General features: G+C 38.3%; 1 protein-coding gene and 1 pseudogene across 6 annotated transcripts in view; one reads left to right on the forward strand and one right to left on the reverse strand.

Annotated features, from left to right (window-relative positions):
• Positions 1 to 20173, forward strand: part of ACACA (acetyl-CoA carboxylase alpha) — a 375954-nt gene that overhangs the window by 54240 nt on the left and 301541 nt on the right. For 3 of the 6 annotated variants that reach the window (XM_067020790.1, XM_067020786.1, XM_067020787.1), the window contains exons 2-4: positions 9556 to 9574; positions 11668 to 11714; positions 14703 to 14955. In XM_067020790.1, the coding sequence (XP_066876891.1) occupies positions 9556 to 9574; positions 11668 to 11714; positions 14703 to 14955 (319 nt within the window). The remainder of the gene's footprint in view (positions 1 to 9555; positions 9575 to 11667; positions 11715 to 14702; positions 14956 to 20173) is intronic. The other 3 variants (XM_067020788.1, XM_067020791.1, XM_067020789.1) reach the window with 1 other exon arrangement.
• Positions 18348 to 19246, reverse strand: LOC131746899 (voltage-dependent anion-selective channel protein 2 pseudogene; annotated as a pseudogene).

Genomic DNA, 20173 nt, shown 5'->3' on the forward strand with positions numbered 1-20173 from the left:
TTCTTTTCTTTAAATGTATTAGTTTCATAGATCTTGTAGAAAACAAAAAATAAATTATAAATCATTATTACAATAATGCTAGTTTTTGTAATTACCCATATATTTACCATTATTGAAATCTTTACTTCTCTATATGGGTTCAAGATACTGTCTGTGTCCTTTCATTTCACCTTGAAAGGACTCCCTTGAGCATTACTTGCAGGGGAGTTCTAGTGGTAATGTACTCTCTCAGCTTTTGTTTATCTGGGAATGTATTAATTTCTTCTTCTCTTTTGAAGGACAGCTTTGCTGGATACAGGATTCTTGGTTGATAGCTTTTTATTTTAGCTCTTTGACTATATTGGCCCACTGCCTTCTGGCCTCCAAAGTTTCTGATGAGAAATCTGCTTATAATCTTACTGAGGCTTTCTTGTATGTGATGTGTCATTTTTCTCTTGCTGCTTTCAAGATTCTCTCCTTTAAATGTCTTGACATTTAAAAGTTTGATTATAAAGTGTGTCTATGTTGATCACTTTGAGTTTGTCTCACTTTGGAGTTTGTTAAGCTTCTTTTATGTTTATATTCATGTATTTCATCAAATTTGGGAAGTTTTGAGCCATTATTTCTTCAAATATTTTCTCTGTTATTTTCTCACTTCTCCCTCTGAGAGCTCACAATACATATTTTGGTCTTCTTGATGGTGTCCCACAGCTCCCTTAGTCTCTGTTCACTTTCTTCAATCTGTTTTTTTTTCCGTTCTCAGACTGGATAATTTACATGTTCTGTCTTAAAGTTTGCAGATTCTTTCTTCTGCTTGCTCAAGTTTGCCTTTAAGTCCCCTAGTGAATTTTTCATTTTAGTTATTGTACTTTTCAGCTCCAGAATTTCTGTTGGGTTTCTTTTTAGGTATTCTATTTCTTTATTCATATTTCCATTTTATTTGGACATTGTTTTCTTGACTTTCTCCCCATCTTCCTTTAGTTCTTTGAGTATCTTTTAAACAGTTGTTTTAACATTTTTGTCTAGAATATCTGCTGTCTGGTATTTTTTAGGAACAGTTTCTGTTGGTTTAAGTTTTTTGTTTTTGTTTTTGAAATGGCCATACTTTCCTCTTGCTTTGTATGCCTTGTGATCTTTTGTTGAAAACTGGACATTTGATGCTAATTATGTGGTAACTCTGGAAATCATATTCTCTTTCTTCCCAGAATTTGATGCTTTCTTATTGTGATTTTTGTTTTTTTGACTGTTGTAGGCTGTCTCTGTGCTGAAGGTCAACCTGAGGTATAAACTTTAGGTCTCTTCAAGTCTTTTCCTGAGTCTTCCTCTGGGCATGTTAAGTCACTTTCTAATTTTTCCCTGTATATGTAGTAGTTTTTGAATGTACTAGTGTTTAGTGTCTGGCTCCCAAACGGGGGAAAAAGGAAAATGAAGGGGGCATAAAAAGGCACTGCCTCTTTAAGTCCCCCAGAAGTCACTTCAGCTAGAGGGGGAGGGACTTGCAACAATGAGAGGAGGTGTAACAATTGTGGCTGTCAGCCTCTTTGTCTCCACCTATGTGATCAGAAACAGCAATCAGTGATCAGAGCACAGATCCCCAGTGTTTAGAAGACAGGGTTGTTTTTGCCCACTTGGCTCCCACAACCTGTATGTGTGTTGCTCCAGGAACATGGCCACAGTTGGGTGATAACTGCCATGTAACTGAGGGTGGTGGATGGATAGCTGCTGCTATACTAAGAAATGCAATTGACCATAATTAACCACAATTAACCTCCAAAGTCTGCCCCTGGAATTTGCAAGCTTTCAATAGATTCCAGTATTCCAAAATAGTTACATCAGACAGATTCTGCAAGTGCAATTGTTGTCCAGGTGGGGAGACAGAGTCCTAGTAGTTCCTACTCTAGCATCTTCCCAGAATCCTCTTCTGTAAGGTGATTTTTTTAAGACCACAGGAATATCCTGTTTTTGAATAATCTCTTACCCAGTTGTTTTAACATACATTTATGACTCCTGTCATAAATGTGTTAATTATTGCACTGCTGTTTGTAAAATGAAATATGTTTCTAATTGCTTCATTCTAGGAAGTAATTATTTTGAGATTTTGCTGTCTAAAACTATCTTTATCCTCACAGTTGTTGAAACATTGATTGGATCTAGAATTTTAGGTTCTAAATAATTTTCCTTCAGAATTTTGAAGGCATTGTTTCACTACCTTCAGGCTTCCACTGTTTTTGTTGGTAAGTCTGAAGGGCATTCTGATTCTTGCTCCTTTGTACGTGGCCTTTCTTTCCTCTCTGGAGGCTTATAGGATCTTCTCTTTGTCTTCAATTTTTAAAATTTCAGTTATGTCCCTTGGTGTCTGTTTTTGTTTGTTGTAGTAGGCCTTTGATGGACCTTCTTAAGCTGACAATTATGCATTTCAGTTTTAGGAAGTTTACTGAATTATTACATCAGTTAAAGGCTTTCCACTGTTTTGTTCTGCTCTTGCTTTTGGGAGCGCCTCTTCTTCATATGTTGGACCTTCTGAATAAGTTCTCTAATACTCTTATCTTTTCTCTCTTATTATTTATCCTTTTCTCTTTTTTCTTCCCCTCTTTTTCTTGATGAGTCTGGCTAAAGGTTTATCAATTTTGTTTATCTTCTCAAAGAACCAGCTTTTAGTTTTACTGATCTTTGCTATTGTTTTCTTTGTTTCTATTTCATTTATTTCTACTCTGATCTTTATGATTTCTTTCCTTCTACTAACTTCGGGTTTTGTTTGTTCTTTCTCTAGTTCTTTAGGTGTAAGGTTAGATCGTTTATTTGAGATTTTTCTTGTTTCTTGAGGTAGGATTGTATTGCTATAAACTTCCCTCTTAGAACTGCTTTTGCTGCATCCCATAGGTTTTGGAGTGTCGTGTTTTCATTGTAATTTGTCTCTAGGTATTTTTTGATTTCTTCAGTGATCTCTTGGTTATTTAGTAATGTATTGTTTAGCCTCCATGTGTTTGTGGTTTTTACGTTTTTTTCCCTGTAACTGATTTCTAATCTCCTAGCATTGTGGTCGGAAAAAAGGCTTGATATAGTTTCAATTTTCTTAAATTTACCAAGGCTTGATTTGTGACCCAAGTTGAGATCTATCTGGAGAACGTTCTGTGTACACTTGAAAAGAAAGTGTAATCTGCTGTTTTTAGATGGAATGTCCTATATATATCAATTAAATCTGTCTGGTCTGTTGTGTCATTTAAAGCTTGTGTTTCCTTATTAACTTTCTGTCTGCATGATCTGTCCATCGGTGTAAGTGAGATGTTAAAGTCCCCCACTATTTTTGTGTTACTGTCGATTTCCTCTTTTATAGTTGTTACCATTTGTCTTATGTATTGAGGTGCTCCTATGTTGGGTGCGTATATATTTATAATTGTTATAGCTTTTTCTTGGATTGATCCCTTGATCATTATATAGTGTCCTTCCTTGTGTCTTGTAACATTCTTTATTTTAAAATCTATTTTAGCTGATATGAGTATTGCTACTCCAGCTTTCTTTTGATATCCATTTGCATGGAATATCTTTTTCCATCCCCTCACTTTCAGTCTGTATGTGTCCCTAGGTCTGAAGTGGGTCTCTTGTAGACAGCATATATATGGCTCTTGTTTTTGTATCCATTCAGCAAGCCTGTGTCTTTTGGTTGGAGCATTTAATCCATTCATATTTAAGGTAATTATTGATGCATATGTTCCTATGACCATTTTCTTCTTTTGGGTTTCTTTTTGTAGGTCCTTTTCTTCTCTTGTGTTTCCCACTTAGAGAAGTTCCTTTAGCATTTGTTGTAGAGCTGGTTTGGTGGTGCTGAATTCTCTTAGCTTTTGCTTGTCTGTAAAGGTTTTGATTTCTCCATCAAATCTGAATGAGATCCTTGCTGGGTAGAGTAATCTTGGTTGTACAGATTTTTTTTTTGCTTGTTTTTCTGGGGTTTTATCTTGTTCCTTCATCTGGTACTTCCTTCATCTTGTTCTTCCCTTTCATCACTTTAAATATGTCTTGCCACTCCCTTCTGGCTTGTAGAGTTTCTGCTGAGAAATCAGCTGTTAACCGTATGGGAGTTCCCTTGTATGTTATTTGCCCTTTTTCCCTTGTTGCTTTTAATAATTTTTCTTTGTGTTTAATTTTTGTTAGTTTGATTACTATGTGTCTCGGTGTGTTTCTCCTTTGGTTTATCCTGCCTGGGACTCTCTGCACTTCCTGGACTTTGGTGGCTGTTTCCTTTCCCGCGTTAGGGAAGTTTTTGACTATAATCTCTTCAAATATTTTCTCAGGTCCTTTCTCTCTCTCTTCTCCTTCTGGGACCCCTATAATGCGAATGTTGTTGCGTTTAAAGTTGTCCCAGAGGTCTCTTAGGCTGTCTTCATTTCTTTTTTTTTTTTTTTTTTTTTGCGGTACGTGGGCCTCTCACTGTTGTGGCCTTTCCTGTTGTGGAGCATAGGCTCCGGACACGCAGGCTCAGCGGCCATGGCTCACGGGCCTAGCCACTCCGTGGCATGTGGGATCTTCCCGGACTGGGGCATGAACCCGTGTCCCCTGCATCGGCAGGTGGACTCACAACCACTGCGCCACCAGGGAAGCCCTGTCTTCATTTCTTTTCATTTTTTTTTTCTTCATTCTGTTCTGTGGCAGGTAATTCCACCATTCTGTCTTCCAGATCACTTATCCATTCTTCTGCCTCAGTTATGCTGCTATTGATTCCTTCTAGTGTATTTTTCATTTCAATTATTGTATTGTTTATCTCTTTGTTTGTTTTTTAATCCTTCTAGGTGTTTGTTCTTTAAATCTTCTAGGTCTTTGTTAAACATTTCTTGCATCTTCTTGATCTTTGCCTACATTCTTTTTCCGAGGTTCTGGATCATCTTCACTTTCATTATTCTGAATTCTTTTTCTGGAAGGTTGCCTATCTCTACTTCATTTAGTTGTTTTTCTGGGGTTTTATCTTGTTCCTTCATCTGGTACATAGTCCTCTGCCTTTTCATTTTGTCTGTCTTTCCGTGAATGTGGTTTTCGTTCCAGAGGCTGCAGGATTGTAGTTCTTGCTTCTGCTGGTGGATGAGGCTATTTCCATCCTTTTGTCTTTTTATTCTGATTTATGAAAGATTTTTCTTAACTTTATCTTCTCTGTTTTGAGTGTTTTCTTTGCTGTGATTGTATTTTTAACTTTTGAGAACTCTTTCTTTTCTTTAAATGTTTCTTTTAAAATATCCCATTGTGTTTCATGTAAGTAATATCTTCTGTTAGTTCTCTCAGGATAATGATAGTCTTTTAAAATTAAAATTTTTAATTTTTTTTGAATTTTGAAGTGACTTTAGACTTACAGGAAAGTTGCAAAGAGAGTACATTAAGAATACATAAGTTTCCTGCATACCCTTCACCAGGCTTCCCTTAATTTTAATATCTTATATAATTGCAGTACTTCTGTCAATACCAAGAAGTTAACATTGGTTCAGTACTATTAATTATATAGACTTTACTCAGGTTTCCCCAGTTCTTTTTAAACTGATGTGTTTTTGTTGTTGTTGTTGTTCCAGAATCTAATATAAGAAACTGCATTGCATTTAGTGGTGATGTCTCCTTAGTCTCCCCTGATCTGTGATAGTTTCTTAGTCTTTTTTTTTTAATGACCTTGACAGTTTTGAAGAGGACTGTTCAAGTATTTTGTAGAATGTCCTTTAATACAAATTTGTCTGATGTTTTCTCATGATTATACTAGGGTTATGTGTTTGGGGGAAAATACCACAGAAGTCAGGTTGCCCTCCTCCCCTCTCCTCCCCCTAATTAAAATTTTTTTTTTTTTGCATAATCTCTTCAAGTTGCATTTTTTTTCTACAGGTAGTCATTACTTTTTAAAAATTCTTTCATGTTGGAGGTTTTTCTCAGACATCTAGTAATCCTTAATTGACTGCTACAATTTAAGAGAGAGGATTGAAAAACTGATTCAAGATTATGAAAATATAAATGAGGCTTGTTGACTATTAATTTCATTGTGGGTGATATGATTGGGAATCTTAATTTGGGATCTCTAATGTTCTACTTGAGGCTGTTTTTCGTTGGTCTGGTTAGATTCTGCAAAGAAGGATCCTTCAGTTTCCCTCCTGGAGGGTGAAAATTAGGGAAAGAAGGCTGGGAGGTCTTACTCAATATGTTTACTTAATCTCTCCATTTTCAATATGGTGCCCTCCTCTTTACTGTTGCTGGCATCCCTCAGCCTAGAAGCCCTCCATTTAACCCTCTCTAGAGTATAAATCTTCAGTCTCTTACCAAGATGGTAGAGCAGCAGGCACCTGGCTTTACAGCTGGGAAGAAAATCTAAGGATCTGAAGCTTCTGAAATGGAATTTCAGCCAGTCCTCTTTATAGTTCCATCTTTCACTTCCACTTCTGGACATTTTGGAGATTCTATGATGTAAATTTTATTGATTCTAAGTTTACCACAGATGGTTCATGATTTAGTTTTCTTCAGTTTGTGTAGTCATTTATCACTCTTCCATCTGCCTTCTAAGAAAATTATCTTGCTATTGTCTCCCCTGACTTTTTTGGGGGGAGGTGGGAAGGAGTGTCTTTTTATGGCTTATGGCTTTTAAAAAATTCCTTGACTGTTGTTTTAGTGGGATTTCAGGCAGGAGCAAAAGTGGATATGTGTTCAACCTACCATCCTTATCCAAAAGTTTGACAAGACTTCATTAAAGATTTCTTGAAAGGTGAGAAGTTTGTACCAGCTTCCTCCTTGATAAATATTCTATATCCCTGGACTGAGAAATGAGGAATAGGACAGATAAGTACACCATGTTATTTTCTCTGACTATTATACCCTAAAGAAATATGTTGCTTTTTTTTTTTTCTATTTTTTTCTTTTTGCCACCCCATGTAGTTCCCTGAGCAGGGTTTGAATATTGAATCCAGGCTCCGGCAGCAGAAGCGTGGAGTTCTAACCACTGGACCACTGGGGAATTCCCTCTACCATCTAGGTCTTTTTAAAAAAAAAAAAATTATTTATTTATTTATTTATTTAGGCTGCACTGGGCCTTAGTTGTGGCAGGCAGGATCTTCATTGTGGCATGTGGGATATTTAGTTGCAGCATGTGGGATCATTTAGTTGCAGCATGTGGACTTCTTAGCTGTGGCATGCAGGCTTCTTAGTTGCGGCATGCATGCAGGATCTAGTTCCCTGACCAGGGATAGAACCTGGGCCCCCTGCATTGGGAGTGCAGAATCTTACCCACTGCACCACCAGTGAAGTCCCCATCTAGGTCTTTATTCAGTGGTTTCTTCTACATGGAATGTTCCTTCCTCTCCCTCCTTGCTTTTCTCCCTAGTTCTTCATTGCTAATGCCTTCCCACTCCAAGCAGTCTTCTTTGATCTTTGTCCTCACCATTACTACCTCCAAGTTTGGATAATGTACCCTTCTTTTATGTTTCTACACCTAGCAATTATTATTATTTTTTTTAGGAGTTTTAATTAATTTATCTATTCATTTTTGCTGTTTTGGGTCTTCGTTTCTGTGCGAGGGCTTTCTCTAGTTGTGGCAAGCGAGGGCCACTCTTCATCGCGTTGCGCGGGCCTCTCACTATCGCGGCCTCTCTTGTTGCGGAGCATAGGCTCCAGACGCGCAGGCTCAGTAGTTGTGGCCCACGGGCTTAGTTGCTCCGCGGCATGTAGGATCCTCCCAGAACAGGGCTCGAACTCGTGTCCCCTGCATTAGCAGGCAGATTCTCAACCACTGTGCCACCAGGGAAGCCCCCTAGCAATTATTATACTACTGTAATTGTTTATTTAAGTGTCCACAGCCACTTAGCCAGGGACTAAATCTTATTTATCTTTGAATATACATCATTTATCTCACAAGTTGGAACACAAGTCCTTGTCATTTTAAAATTCAAAACTTGCAGGAAAATCAAATATGGCTTAAAAAAACTGTATAATTCTCTTATGGATACTGAATTAATACCAAAATCCATTTAAGAGTTCATCGATAAAATGACAAAAATGAAGAGGAAAAGTCAGTGATTCTTTTTGAATAAATTTCAATGAAGTTACTGTGGCTTAAAGAGCAAGGATATGTTGTGTTAGGTTGGATACTGTTATCAGTGGCTATGAAGACTAATTGCTGCCTCTTTAATTATAATTGCTTGGAAAATACCATGTCATTTGAGTTCAAGGAGAACATGTTTACTAAGTTTGGTAAAATCTGTTCTATTTTATTTAGAGAAATATCTAAATAAATAAGTGCATTATCTATAATTAGCTTTACCTCATTTTTCAGGAACATGGAAAGCCTTCTGCAGATATTTTCAAGAGTCCCCAAATAAAAGTTCGAGAACATATACAGTTGATCTTTGAATAACAGGGGTTTGAACTGCATGAGTCCACTTACATGTGGATATTTTTTTCAGTAGTAAATACTGCGATTACTACAAGAACCAAGGTTGGTCACATCTGTGGATGCTGAATCTTGGATTTGAAGGAACTGCGTATACGGAGTGCCCACTCTAAGTTATACATGGCTTTTTGACTGTGTGGAGGGTCAGCACCCCTAACCTCTGCTGTTGTTCAAGGGTCAATTATATGTATTTTTAAATAAAAGAAAATTTGACATTGGCAACATTTGGTATAATGAAGGAAATGTTTATTTGGCTAAGCAGAATATCCTACAACTGGATCTGTGGAAAGGCCTTCTTTTGGAGGTGATAAGACAGCAGCTATATGAGCCTTCCCCAGGGGTCAATTCCATTATTTGTCCACTTAGAGGAAAAGTCTTAGCCTAATTCATGGCAAGGCTTTAGGGATACCAAACTTGTATGCAAGCAAAATTTTTGTGAGCGTACATTTTTGTCAGGAAAGGGTCCATAGCTTTTATTAGATTTCTAGTAGTGTCTTGACCTAAGAAAATTTAAGAGCCTTTGGTTTAGGTACTTAACTCACTGTGCTTGCTTGAGGGCATAAAGTGGAGGGGGCAGAAGAGTGAGGGTTAATTGTGGCTTTAAGACTTAACATTTTGGGACCTCCCTGGCAGTCCAGTGGTTAAGACTCCGAGCTCCCAATGCAGGGGGACATGGGTTCAATCTCTGGTTGGGGAACTAAGATCCCACATGCTGCATGGAGCAACCAAAAAAACCCCAAATACACACACACACACGACAACTTTTTGGTATATGTATAACTGATTCACTTTGCTATACACCTGAAACTAGCACAACATTGTAAATCATTGTAAATTGTATACTCCAATAAAAATTTTTTTGAAATACTTAACTTTTTGGACACAACTCATAATAAGATGACATTAATGTCATGACATATATATATAACTGATACAGAATTTTACAAAACAGTATTTATCCTTATGAAGTATGGTGAACTCTTAACATTTTCTATTCTATTGAATATTTAATTTTTAAAATGTTAGTTGTAACCCACTAACTTTATTTCTTAGTATTCTGATTATTGGTAACCCACAGTTTGAAAAACACTGGTTTAGTGCTTGTAAAACCCTTTCCTATACTCTCAGACCTCACAGCAGTCCCATGAGGTACATATGACCTCTTTTTATTTTTACAGATGAGGTGACTCAGAGATGGTAAGTAACTTGTTCAAGTTTGCACTGCCAGTAACATGGCACAGTCAGAGTGTGATCTTGGCCCTAGGTTTTGACTCCAGCTCCCCTGGCACCTTTTGTTACATCCCATCCAAACTATATACTCTTCCCTTCCTCTTCTCACTCCCTTCTCTACCACAACTGTAGGGAATAGTATTAGCTCAGACTACACAGTTGAGAACATCCTAATTTGCCAGTTGGCATACCTGCACTGTTCCCAGTCCTGTTGCTTGTCATTTGGGGTCCTCTCTTAGAGGTTCAATGAATTGTGGAACTTAATATTCAAATATCTGGGTCTCCAGCAGGGATTCTTTTTTTTTTTTGGCTGTGCACGGGCTTTTTCTAGTTGCAGTGAGCGGGGGCTACTCTTTGTTGCGGTGCGCAGACTTCTCATTGGGGTGGCTTCTCTTGTTGTGGAGCACAGGCTCTAGGCGTGCGGGCTCAGTACTTGTGACTTGTGGGCTCTAGAGCGCAAGGCTCAGTAGTTGTGGCACACGGGCTTATTTGCTCCATGGCATGTGGGAGCTTCCCGGACCAGGGCTCAAACCTGTGTCACCTGCATTGGCAGGCAGATTCTTAACCACTGCGCCACCAGGGAAGCCCTCAAGCAGGGATTCTGATTCAGAAGATCTGGAATGGAGTTTAGACATTTTTTTAAAATAATTTTTTTAATTGAAGTATAGTTGATGTACAGTATTGTATGTTACAGATGTACAGTATAGTAATTTACAATTTTTAAAGGTTATACTCCATTTATAGTTACTGTAAAATATTGGCTAGGGACTTTCTTGGTGGCGCAGTGGTTAAGAATCTGCCTGCCAATATAGGGGACATGGGTTTGAGCCCTGGTCCGGGAAGATCCCACATGCCGCGGAGCAGCTAAGCCTGTGTGCCACAACTACTGAGCCTGCGTTCTAGAGCCTGCAAGCCACAACTACTGCAGCCCGTGTGCCTAGAGCCTTTGCTCTGCAACAAAGAGAAGCCACCACAATGAGAAGCCCACACACCACAACAAAGAGTAGACCCCACTCGCCACAACTAGAGAAAGCCCGCACACAGCAACGAAGACCCAACGCAGCCAAAAAATAAGTTAAAAAGTATATGTATTGGCTATATTTCTTGTGTTGTACAATATATCCTTGTAGCTTACTTGATACATAACAGTTTGTACCTCTTAATCCCCTACCCCATTATTGCCCTTCCCCTTTCCCTCTCCCCACTGGTAAGTAGTAGTTTCTTCTTGCTATCTGTGAGTCTGCTTCTTTTTTGTTATATTCACTAGTTTGTTGTATTTTTTAGATTCTGCATATAAGTGATAGCATACAGTATTTGTCTTTCTCTGTCTGACTTATTTCACTAAGCATAATACCTTCCAAATCCATCCATGTTGTTGCAAATGGTGAAATTTCATTCTGTTTTTAATGGCTGAATAGTATTCCATTGTATGTATCACCACATCTTCTTTATCCATTCATGTGTTTTTAAAAAGCTCCACAGGTAATTGTTATACGTTGTCAAAGTAGAGAAATTCTACCCTGAATACATTATAATTGTTGGACATAGAAGGAAAACCAGGATTTGGGAAGTAGCTAGAGATTCCTTGGTTCCTTAGAGTTTAGGGACTTAATAATGAGAAACCTGTCCTCTCCTTGGCTCCCAACCTTTGTGAGTGGGTATAAACATTTGGAAGCATAATTAGAGCCTGACTGAGTTGTTGAGAATCTAGTGGTTCTCTTCTCCCCACTGCCTACTTTTTGATGAAATATTGGAAATCATAGGGTCGGAATGTGTCCATCAAAGTATACAATTGGAAAAGGCACCTTGTGAAATGGTAAGCTTGGATTATTGTTTAATATTTTTCATGAATAGTGAAGTCTTTGAATGTGTAATGCTTTTGATTTACAGATTTAAACCAATAGTTAAACAACTGAATTTTATACTTCAAGTTAAATAGTGTATTTGACCACAGAAATGATACTTTGACTAGTTTTGTACTGTGATGAGCAAAACAGGAATTGATAAAATTTGGGTTTCTTAAAAAAAGATATTTCAAATCTCTCTCTTTCTCTCTTTAGTTCTTTTTGGAGGTGGATATCTGCTCAGACAATAAGAATTTTAAGAGGTCAGTTACAAATAATGCTTCTTCATGTTTACAGTGTGATAAAAATTTTATGTTCATGTGCTAAAATATAAAACTGTAGGCTTTCATGTTAAAAGTTGCCTTCCGCAAAAAAAATATAGGCAGACTGGAGGTGGGAGGTGGGTTACCTGAAGTGGTTGAGACTGACAGTGGTAGTAATCCACCACCTTTTCTCTTCAATTCAGGCCTGGAATCAGTGGAAATGGGACGGGCTGTGGAGTAGCTTCTAGAGTGTCTGGACAGCTACTCAGTGATTTTCCATACACGACCTCTCTTTTCTGTGGTTTGTAGGCTTGTGCCTGGGAATACCACTCAGTGGAGCTGCCGGTTGGTGGACAGCCTCTTTAGCTGTTGACACTTTGCTGCTTTCAGTCTCTGGAACCTATAGGTTCCTTCATGTTCTTCTTGGCTAGGAAAGAAAAATTTGAAGTTGACCTTATGGAACCTTTCATTTATTCGTTAATCCTTTTTCTTTTCCTGTGGAAGAAAGGAGAATTGCTCCTTTCTCAGTGAGTTCTATTTTTTTGTGTAGTTATCTAATTTTGCTTAGACTATAAACTAGAATCTGTCCCTGAGTGCCTTATTTCTCTTGTGAAGAAGGCAGTTATTATTTTCTGTTAGTTGAGATGAAATTTGGAAATTTTTTTTTTAATCTATTATTTTTAAGTTTGATTATTCACTGCTCTAAAATGAGAAAGAAGTAGCCTTTTCACTGCTGTACTTTTTGGTGTTCTTCAGAGTGGTAAATTTGTTAGAACTTTTCCCTCCCTACCTCCTTCTCTCCCTTTTTTCCTTCCGTCCTTTTTTTCTCTTTTTAATGATTTGTGTTTTTTTGAAGGTTCTGGAAATGAGCCTCTTTATAAAATTTGGAGATGTTAAAAAATTTTTTTAAAGAAATGTAATATTCCAAGGGAGAAATGTATAGTGAATTTATTTATTTAATTTAATTTATTTTTTTGGCAACACTGTGCGGCATGCGGAATCTTAGTTGCCCCACCAGGGATCAAACCGCTGCCTCTCACCACAGTGGAAGCATGGAGACTTAACCAGTGGACCGCCAGGGAAGTCCCCTGTATGATGAATTTAGACATCAGTTTTTTCCTTTCACATGATACTTTTATATTTGATTCTGATTTTAAAAATGAAAGTTAGCCTAAGGAATCTCCAACTGGCTTTTAGGAAATGTCTATAGGTATTTTTAGCATTCCTGGCAATTTGTTATTACTGTTTCATTCTTCTAGCACAGTGGTTCTCAAATTTCAGGACTTGTTAAAATATAGATTACTGTGCCCCAACCTGTAGGTTCCAGTACAGTTCGCTAGTCTGCAGTAGAGCCCAGGTGATGCGGTTGCTGTGGCTGCTGCTGTGGTCGGGCAACCACACTTTGCGAACCACTGCTCTAGGGTTTACAGATTCTGTTGTGTTTTTGTAAACGAATAAGCTCTGATTCATAAATTACACCGAAATAATGGTGCATGTGTCTTTTTTAACATATTTAGTGATGATTGTTAAATATATTAAAATCTTGATGTTTTATTATCTAATGTCAGAGAACACTACTGTTTACTTTTATACATCGAACTGGTTTACAGCATATACAATTATTAATAATAAGTTTATTATTTATTTATAACCTTCTCTGAGGGCACCTCAATATCAGGACTGGGAATCGTTACTCTGAATTAAAATCATTGGTCAGGCTGCAAGCTGTTTAATACTAATTTGATGTGTAGTTTTGACTTTTAAATAGCATTTTTGAAATGACAGAATAAATATTGTTTCATTTAGTTTGGCTTTTTATTGTTGTTGTGAGCTTTGAACTATGTTTTGCTCTTTGTTAATTAGTTTGCTAGAGGTTGGCAACATCTAATCCTGACTAGTAAGGCCCCGTATCTAGAAAACTTGTACTTGAGATAACACCTCCATAATTTTAATTACAGATTTAAAATTTGATAGTAGATTCACTTTCTCCCTATCAATGTCAGCAATCAGCACATAAGAGTCCAAAACAGACATTTTGGGGTGAATTTTTTTTTAAGTTTTTAAAAAATTAATTAATTAATTAATTAATTAATTTGTTTATGCCAGGTCTTAGTTGTGGCCCATGGGCTCCTTAGTTGTGGTTCACCAGCTCCTTAGTTGCAGTAGTGTGCTCCTTAGTTGTGGCATGCAAACTCTTAGTTGCGGCATGTGTGTGGGATCTAGTTCCCTGACCAGGGATCGAACCCATTTTCCCTGCATTGGGAACATGGAGTCTTTTGCTGTGCCACCAGCAAAATCCCTGGGGTGAATTTTTAACAGATGTGATTTAAGAAAAAACTCATGGGGACAAGTAAAGATTTTTTTTCATTAAAAAATACTCATCTGGAGTTTGTTTTAAAGCAAGCTGTGTGTGTATGTGTAGTATATGTATACACGCATTTAGTTTGCCTTATATATGTATGTACATATGTAAATGTACTTCATGTGTGTATATTTATATGTATATACACTTATGTAAAATTCATAGCCTCTCATAGTATAGTGTTTGGAACCAGATGATAGTTATGTAAACACCAAGTTTCAAACGACCACCGCTCTCCCCAAACCCTTACCCTGCGTTCTCCCCAATACTAACAACTGAAATCGCAGTATCATAACCAGCAGCTTTCACCTACTACAGAGATTGCTCCACTGATCATTATTATCTCTTGGACTTCACCAAATTGATAGATATTGGGAATGGCTTATAGTTTTTAGAGAGAACGTTCTTTGCGGAAAAGGGAACTGATTTTAATTTTTTAGGCATAGTTCCCATGATCTGGATTTTCTTTTCTTTTAGAAAACAAAAACGTTGAAAAAGTAGTTCTCAAACTCTGCCTTGCTTCCAAGTGCCAGATGTGGTATACTAGGTCTAACCTGTGACTTTCCTCAGATACAGGTTATTATCCATAACCTGCTTTTCTCACTTACCCTTCATCTTCTCCATAGCTCTGAGAGATCATTTTGAAGGAATAATGGATGAACCTTCTTCCTTGGCCAAACCTGTGGAGCTCAACCAGCACTCCCGATTCATAATTGGTTCCGTGTCTGAAGATAACTCAGAGGATGAGATTAGCAACCTGGTGAAGCTGGACCTACTGGAGGAGAAGGAGGGCTCTCTGTCACCAGCCTCTGTCTGCTCAGATACTCTCTCTGACTTGGGGATCTCTAGCCTACAGGATGGCTTGGCCTTACACATAAGGTAAGTCAGAGAAGTTTAATGTTTTACTTATTTAATCTGTCCTGTTGGTTTCACTGACCTTGTTCTGAAAAGAGCAAGAATAATTTGAGTCAAGATTTTTTCACCGTTTTCAGTATCATTGGACTTTTTGATGAGTAAGTGGGAAATGATGTATTTTGCCTGGAGTGCAGGTTTTGAAACTTTATTTTCCTAAATATTCCTCTAAACTTTCTCCAGTTCCTTCCACATGCTAGGTCTTTTAGTGAGACCTAGCAAGTAAGAGTGAGGAATTTCAGTCTCCGTACTACTTTGACTAACACTGTTATAACTGATGATTGATAGGACTTTTGCAGGGGTGGGCAAATTTGTAGTAATCTTTCTTTGAACTGCTTTATCATGTCAGAAAGTTATATTCTAATTCTGGCAGGGCCAGTCTTTATTGAGGAACAAGGGGTTGTTGTAGAGCTCTCCTTTTTCTCTAGAAACATGATTCTCTACATGTAATTGAGAATGTCAGTAAATAGTAACACTAGATTATTCTTATTTATTGATGTTTGATTGTACAACCAGTGTGTGAACTTTTGGTCATTTGCTTTGCATTTCTTGGATTGAAAAGTCTGAATTAGTGGTTCTTGGTTTTTACTGTACATCAGAATCGCTTAGGGGACCTTAAGAAATGAGTCCCATCCCCAGAAATTCTGATTCAGGTGATATTGGCCTGGCTTGGCGCTGGGGCGTTTAAAGCTATTTGAGTGATTCTAATATACAGCCAGGGTTGAGATTATCGGTTAGCCTAGATAAACATAAATTAGGGTGACTATTGCTGCTGTTATTATCTTGGTGCTTCTATAATTAATGGATCGTAAAATAATTCAGCTCCTTTTTATACACTCAAAATATAGATTCTGTAGTAAAATCCTGTACTGGGTCTGGCTGAATGCGACTGTCCTGCCTTATGGTTATCCCTGGGGATTTGGGGTCCTTGCTTCTGAAACATGAAGTAGAGAGTGTCAGTGGTCACCCCTGTTTGGCTATGTGGAGGTCGAAAGAAAAGAGTTAAGCAAGTTAATTATGTTTTACTTTTCCTAGAACTGCAATGAACCAGCGAGATAATTTAGCCTAATGCCTTTTATTTAAATAAATGAGAAAACTGAGGTCTAAAGAGGGAAAATAACTTGCCTAAAGGTAAATAGCTAGAAGACTGGAATTCAAAGTTAGATGCCCGGATTCCATTGAAGTAACTTTTCTCCCCTATTTCCCTGACCATACAAGTGTTTTAATTATATAACTAGTGCAGACAAAGTTGGTTTTTAGGAGTTAGTGAATAAAGTATTATATCTAATCTCTGGGCTAAAAAGAGGAATAGAAGTCAGTATTTAGTAGCAGGTAAAAGAGGTCAGGTTTTTATCTTCATGTAAACATTTTTTCTTACTTAATAGTTCACTTAATGGTTGGCCTGAAGGCTAATACTGGGGGCGGTCTCCCTGAGGTCATTTGTAAATGAGTGGGGGTTGTGACTGGTGGGATTACTTGCATTGAGAAGGCCGAGGACCAAAGATTCTAAACCTTCTGCAGTGTACTGGATAATCACACACAACGGAGAATTGTTCTCACAATGTCATGGTGCCCCTGTTGAGAAAGACTGGGTGAAATCTAAATCCTTAAAGCCACACAGCACTTGAGAAATTTGTCGAATTTGAGGCCAAGTGAAGCAGAGTATCCATTCATTGGATTAGGAAATTGTGAGTTTGGCAATGGTGAGATAAATACCATTATAAGAAATTCAGCTGATGATATTACAAGGCAGTTTATAGTTGCCAAATCATTCCCAAAGTTGATGGCTCTTATTGCAGAGTCTATGGGGTCAGTGGTATAAGCACTTGAGAATATCTTTGCATGCCCTTCTGTTGCAAAACTCATGCCTGTAGCTTGTGTAGGAGCCACGGATTGAAGTGTGATCAGCAGCCTGGGAAGGAGACAGTGCCAGTTTCTACTTGCTTCTCAGATAGCTAATGTTCCAAAATAGAACAAAGGTTCTCCATTGATTCATTTCTTTTTTTTTTTAAACTTCCATCACTTTTTTTTTTTTTTTGGCTGAATTGGGTCTTCGTTGCTGCGCACGGGCTTTCTCTAGTTGTGGCGTGGGCTTCTCATTGTGGTGGCTTCTTTTGCTCTGGAGCATGGGCTCGAGGCCCCCGGGCTTCAGTGGTTGCAGCACACGGGCTCAGTAGTTGCGGCACGCAGCCCTAGAGTGTGCGAGCTTCAGTAGTTGCGGCACGTGGGCTCAGTAGTTGTGGCTCGCAGGCTCTAGAGTGTAGGCTCAGTAGTTGTGGTGCATGGGCTTTGTTGCTCTGCGGCATGTGGGATCTTCCCAGATCTGGGATCAAACCCGTGTCCCCTGCATTGGCAGGTGGATTCTTAACCACTGCACCACCAGGGAAGTCCCCATTGATTCATTTCTTAAGTCACTTATGGATATGGTGTCCTTGGGGGGTAATTTAAATTGTTCCAAATTCATTTTATATATTAGAAAGGACTGTTCTGACATTTGCCACCAGTTAAGTAGGTGACCACAGACAATTCATGTTACCTCTTTGGACTCATATCCCTCATCTGTGAAAATGATGATATTGATTCAGATACTCCTTTTCACCCTTTGAACCCAAGTTAAATAGAGACTGGCTGAGTTTAGGATTAGCTCCTAGAATGAATAGTCTTAATCCTTCACAGGTGATACAGATTAAAGAGGCAGGTACATTCTCAAAAGATGCTAACTGGAGGTCATCTAAAACCAAGTGAAGTAATTGCCATAGTATAGGATGAGAGTGGGCCCCTCTGTCAAGTTAGGGCTTTGTTTTAGGTGCTAAATGAGAAGTCTAGTGGGTGTGATGGATGAATAGGCAGAAAAAGAAAATAGACTTTTCCAGAGTTGGAGATGACTTGCATCACATGTTTTCTAGAGTGCCAGGGTAAGATTTATGACCCAGACATTTGAAAATAATACCCTAAGAAAGTAGTTGTAGCTTGGTGGGAATATATAGGCATTATTGTAGATGACTGTGCTTTGGCTTTTTATTTTTAGAGAAGATCAGCTAAGGTTGTGACCTGTATATCAGCTAGGTTGATACGTTTCTGAACCTTACTATTATTATTATTTTTTTCAGTTTTCATAAAGATCTATTTCATTATTGGTGGGTAGTGCATTTAACAGTTAAATACATTTAAATAATGTATAAGTGACTGCACAACTGCAGCATTGGTAACTAGATAGATAACCAATTCAACTAGAAACCAGCTAACAAGTAACTCTCTAAATATTTAAAATACAGCTCTATTTAGGTCATCCTTTGTTTTGATCACCTTCTGGGGGGCAGGGAAAGCCGGCTGGTCACACTGGAAATATATAAGGCCAAATCTTCTGATATCCATTCCCAGGGGTTTCGTTCAGCTGGATTAAGCCTCCAACTCCAGGGCAAGCCCAAGCTTGTGGCCTTGCATTAATGGGAAGAGCATTAATGCTCTTCCCATCTACCAGAGCAGACAGTGTAAGCTTCACACCAGGCCTCAGAGTCTGAGTGTAACCCACACTCCAATTAAATTAGAGTTGTTGACTTTTGCAGAAATGGAAGCAGTGGGATCCAACTGATATTTAGCTGCAATGCCCAAACTAGTGCAGTTGGTTCCAAGCAGGGTTTACTGAAGTGTCAAGATCTTCACATACTTTCTGATAAACTGACCCTCCAAATTCTGCCCCATCATTGATGTTAGTGTGTAGCTGGAAGTCCCCAGTCCTGTAGCCCACTGCAAAATTATTCCTTGTCAGCTTTGATTTGACACTGTCAAAGGTCATCTGGTGCCCAGCAAGCCAGCCCTCATAACCAAAGACCGCTGAACCGTGGATTGCAGGTCCAGAAAAATCAAAGCCAACATCACAACCAAGGTTTATACACTCCCTCTTGTAAGAAGACTTGATTTTACCGCTTTTCTTTCCCGTGTTTGGTGAAAAGGTGGTATCGGATGTCAGTTTCAAACCTTGACAAATCTGGTCTTCAATAGCGATTTCTGTTCCCAGAGTGTTATCAGTGTTCCACTTTTCTGTGAAAGTCAGACCATACTCACACCATTTATATTTGGTCTCCAAGGTCCCAGTAACTTTACCAGTGCCTGTGTTAGATTAACCAGATGTTGAGAATTCCACCCCACTGCATGACTTTGTTTTCACATCTAGTTTCACCAGCCCAAAACCAAATCGTTTGTTGAAAATACCTCTGGCAGCTTTGCCAAGGTCAGCACATGTTGGAGGAATACACATTGGCCTCAGGAAGTTCTGTCGGTAGACCTTGGGAAAAGGTGATCTGGTGGTATCCTGGGGGTAGGGAGCTGAGGCAGCTCGCTGCGCTGCTCGGGGTCGAGCTGAAGCTGCCAAGGTTGGAGGGCGAAGTTCATTATTAATATTTAATTGAACATTTGAGGAGAAAAACCATTAAAGACTGAATGTAGGCATCTCAATTTTGATACCGAATTTATGATTTGATGGCATATAATAGAGCCATCTAGTTGTATGGATATTGACATTTTCTCTGCTCCTTGTGGGATGCCACTTGAGGTCAGATTGTTCTGCATACTTACAATGCTGTGCAAATCCAGATTACCCCACACTATCACACTATCAAACAAACAAAGATAGTAATCAGTTTTGTCAACTAGTATGCTGATTTCCTGGTTGAAGTCCAGTTGGAGACAGGTTAGCCTCACAGTTGGATCTTTTACCTCTTAAGGTACTGTGATTTCTTTAAATCTTTTCTGTACTATAATTCATGTATTTGAAACTCCATCTCAATTTTCTCTTAAGCTTCTTAAAAATGTATACTCAAAATATCAAAGGGCCAGCATTTTATGCTTAGCAAGCATGTTTGGTTAATGACTTTATTTGAGAACAATCTGTAAATGCTGTTGTGTGTGTGTGCATGTGTGTGTGTATATATGTATATATATATGTATATGTATATGTATATGTATATGTATATATATATATATATATATATATATATATATATATCTCAAGCCTAAGATGTCCTGTAGCTGGGGTTTAAGACAGTAGTTGCTGCTGTGGAAGGAGAGTCATTCAGTTCACTCAGGAAGGGCTCCTTGAAGGTGAGTTATGTTCCTATCTCCTTTATGGTCTAGAAAGAAAAGTACTTTACCAATATCTTAGAAAATTTAGAGTTCACATATGAGA

The sequence above is a fragment of the Kogia breviceps genome, chromosome 19 (genome assembly GCF_026419965.1).
Source record: "Kogia breviceps isolate mKogBre1 chromosome 19, mKogBre1 haplotype 1, whole genome shotgun sequence".
NCBI lineage: Eukaryota > Metazoa > Chordata > Mammalia > Artiodactyla > Physeteridae > Kogia > Kogia breviceps.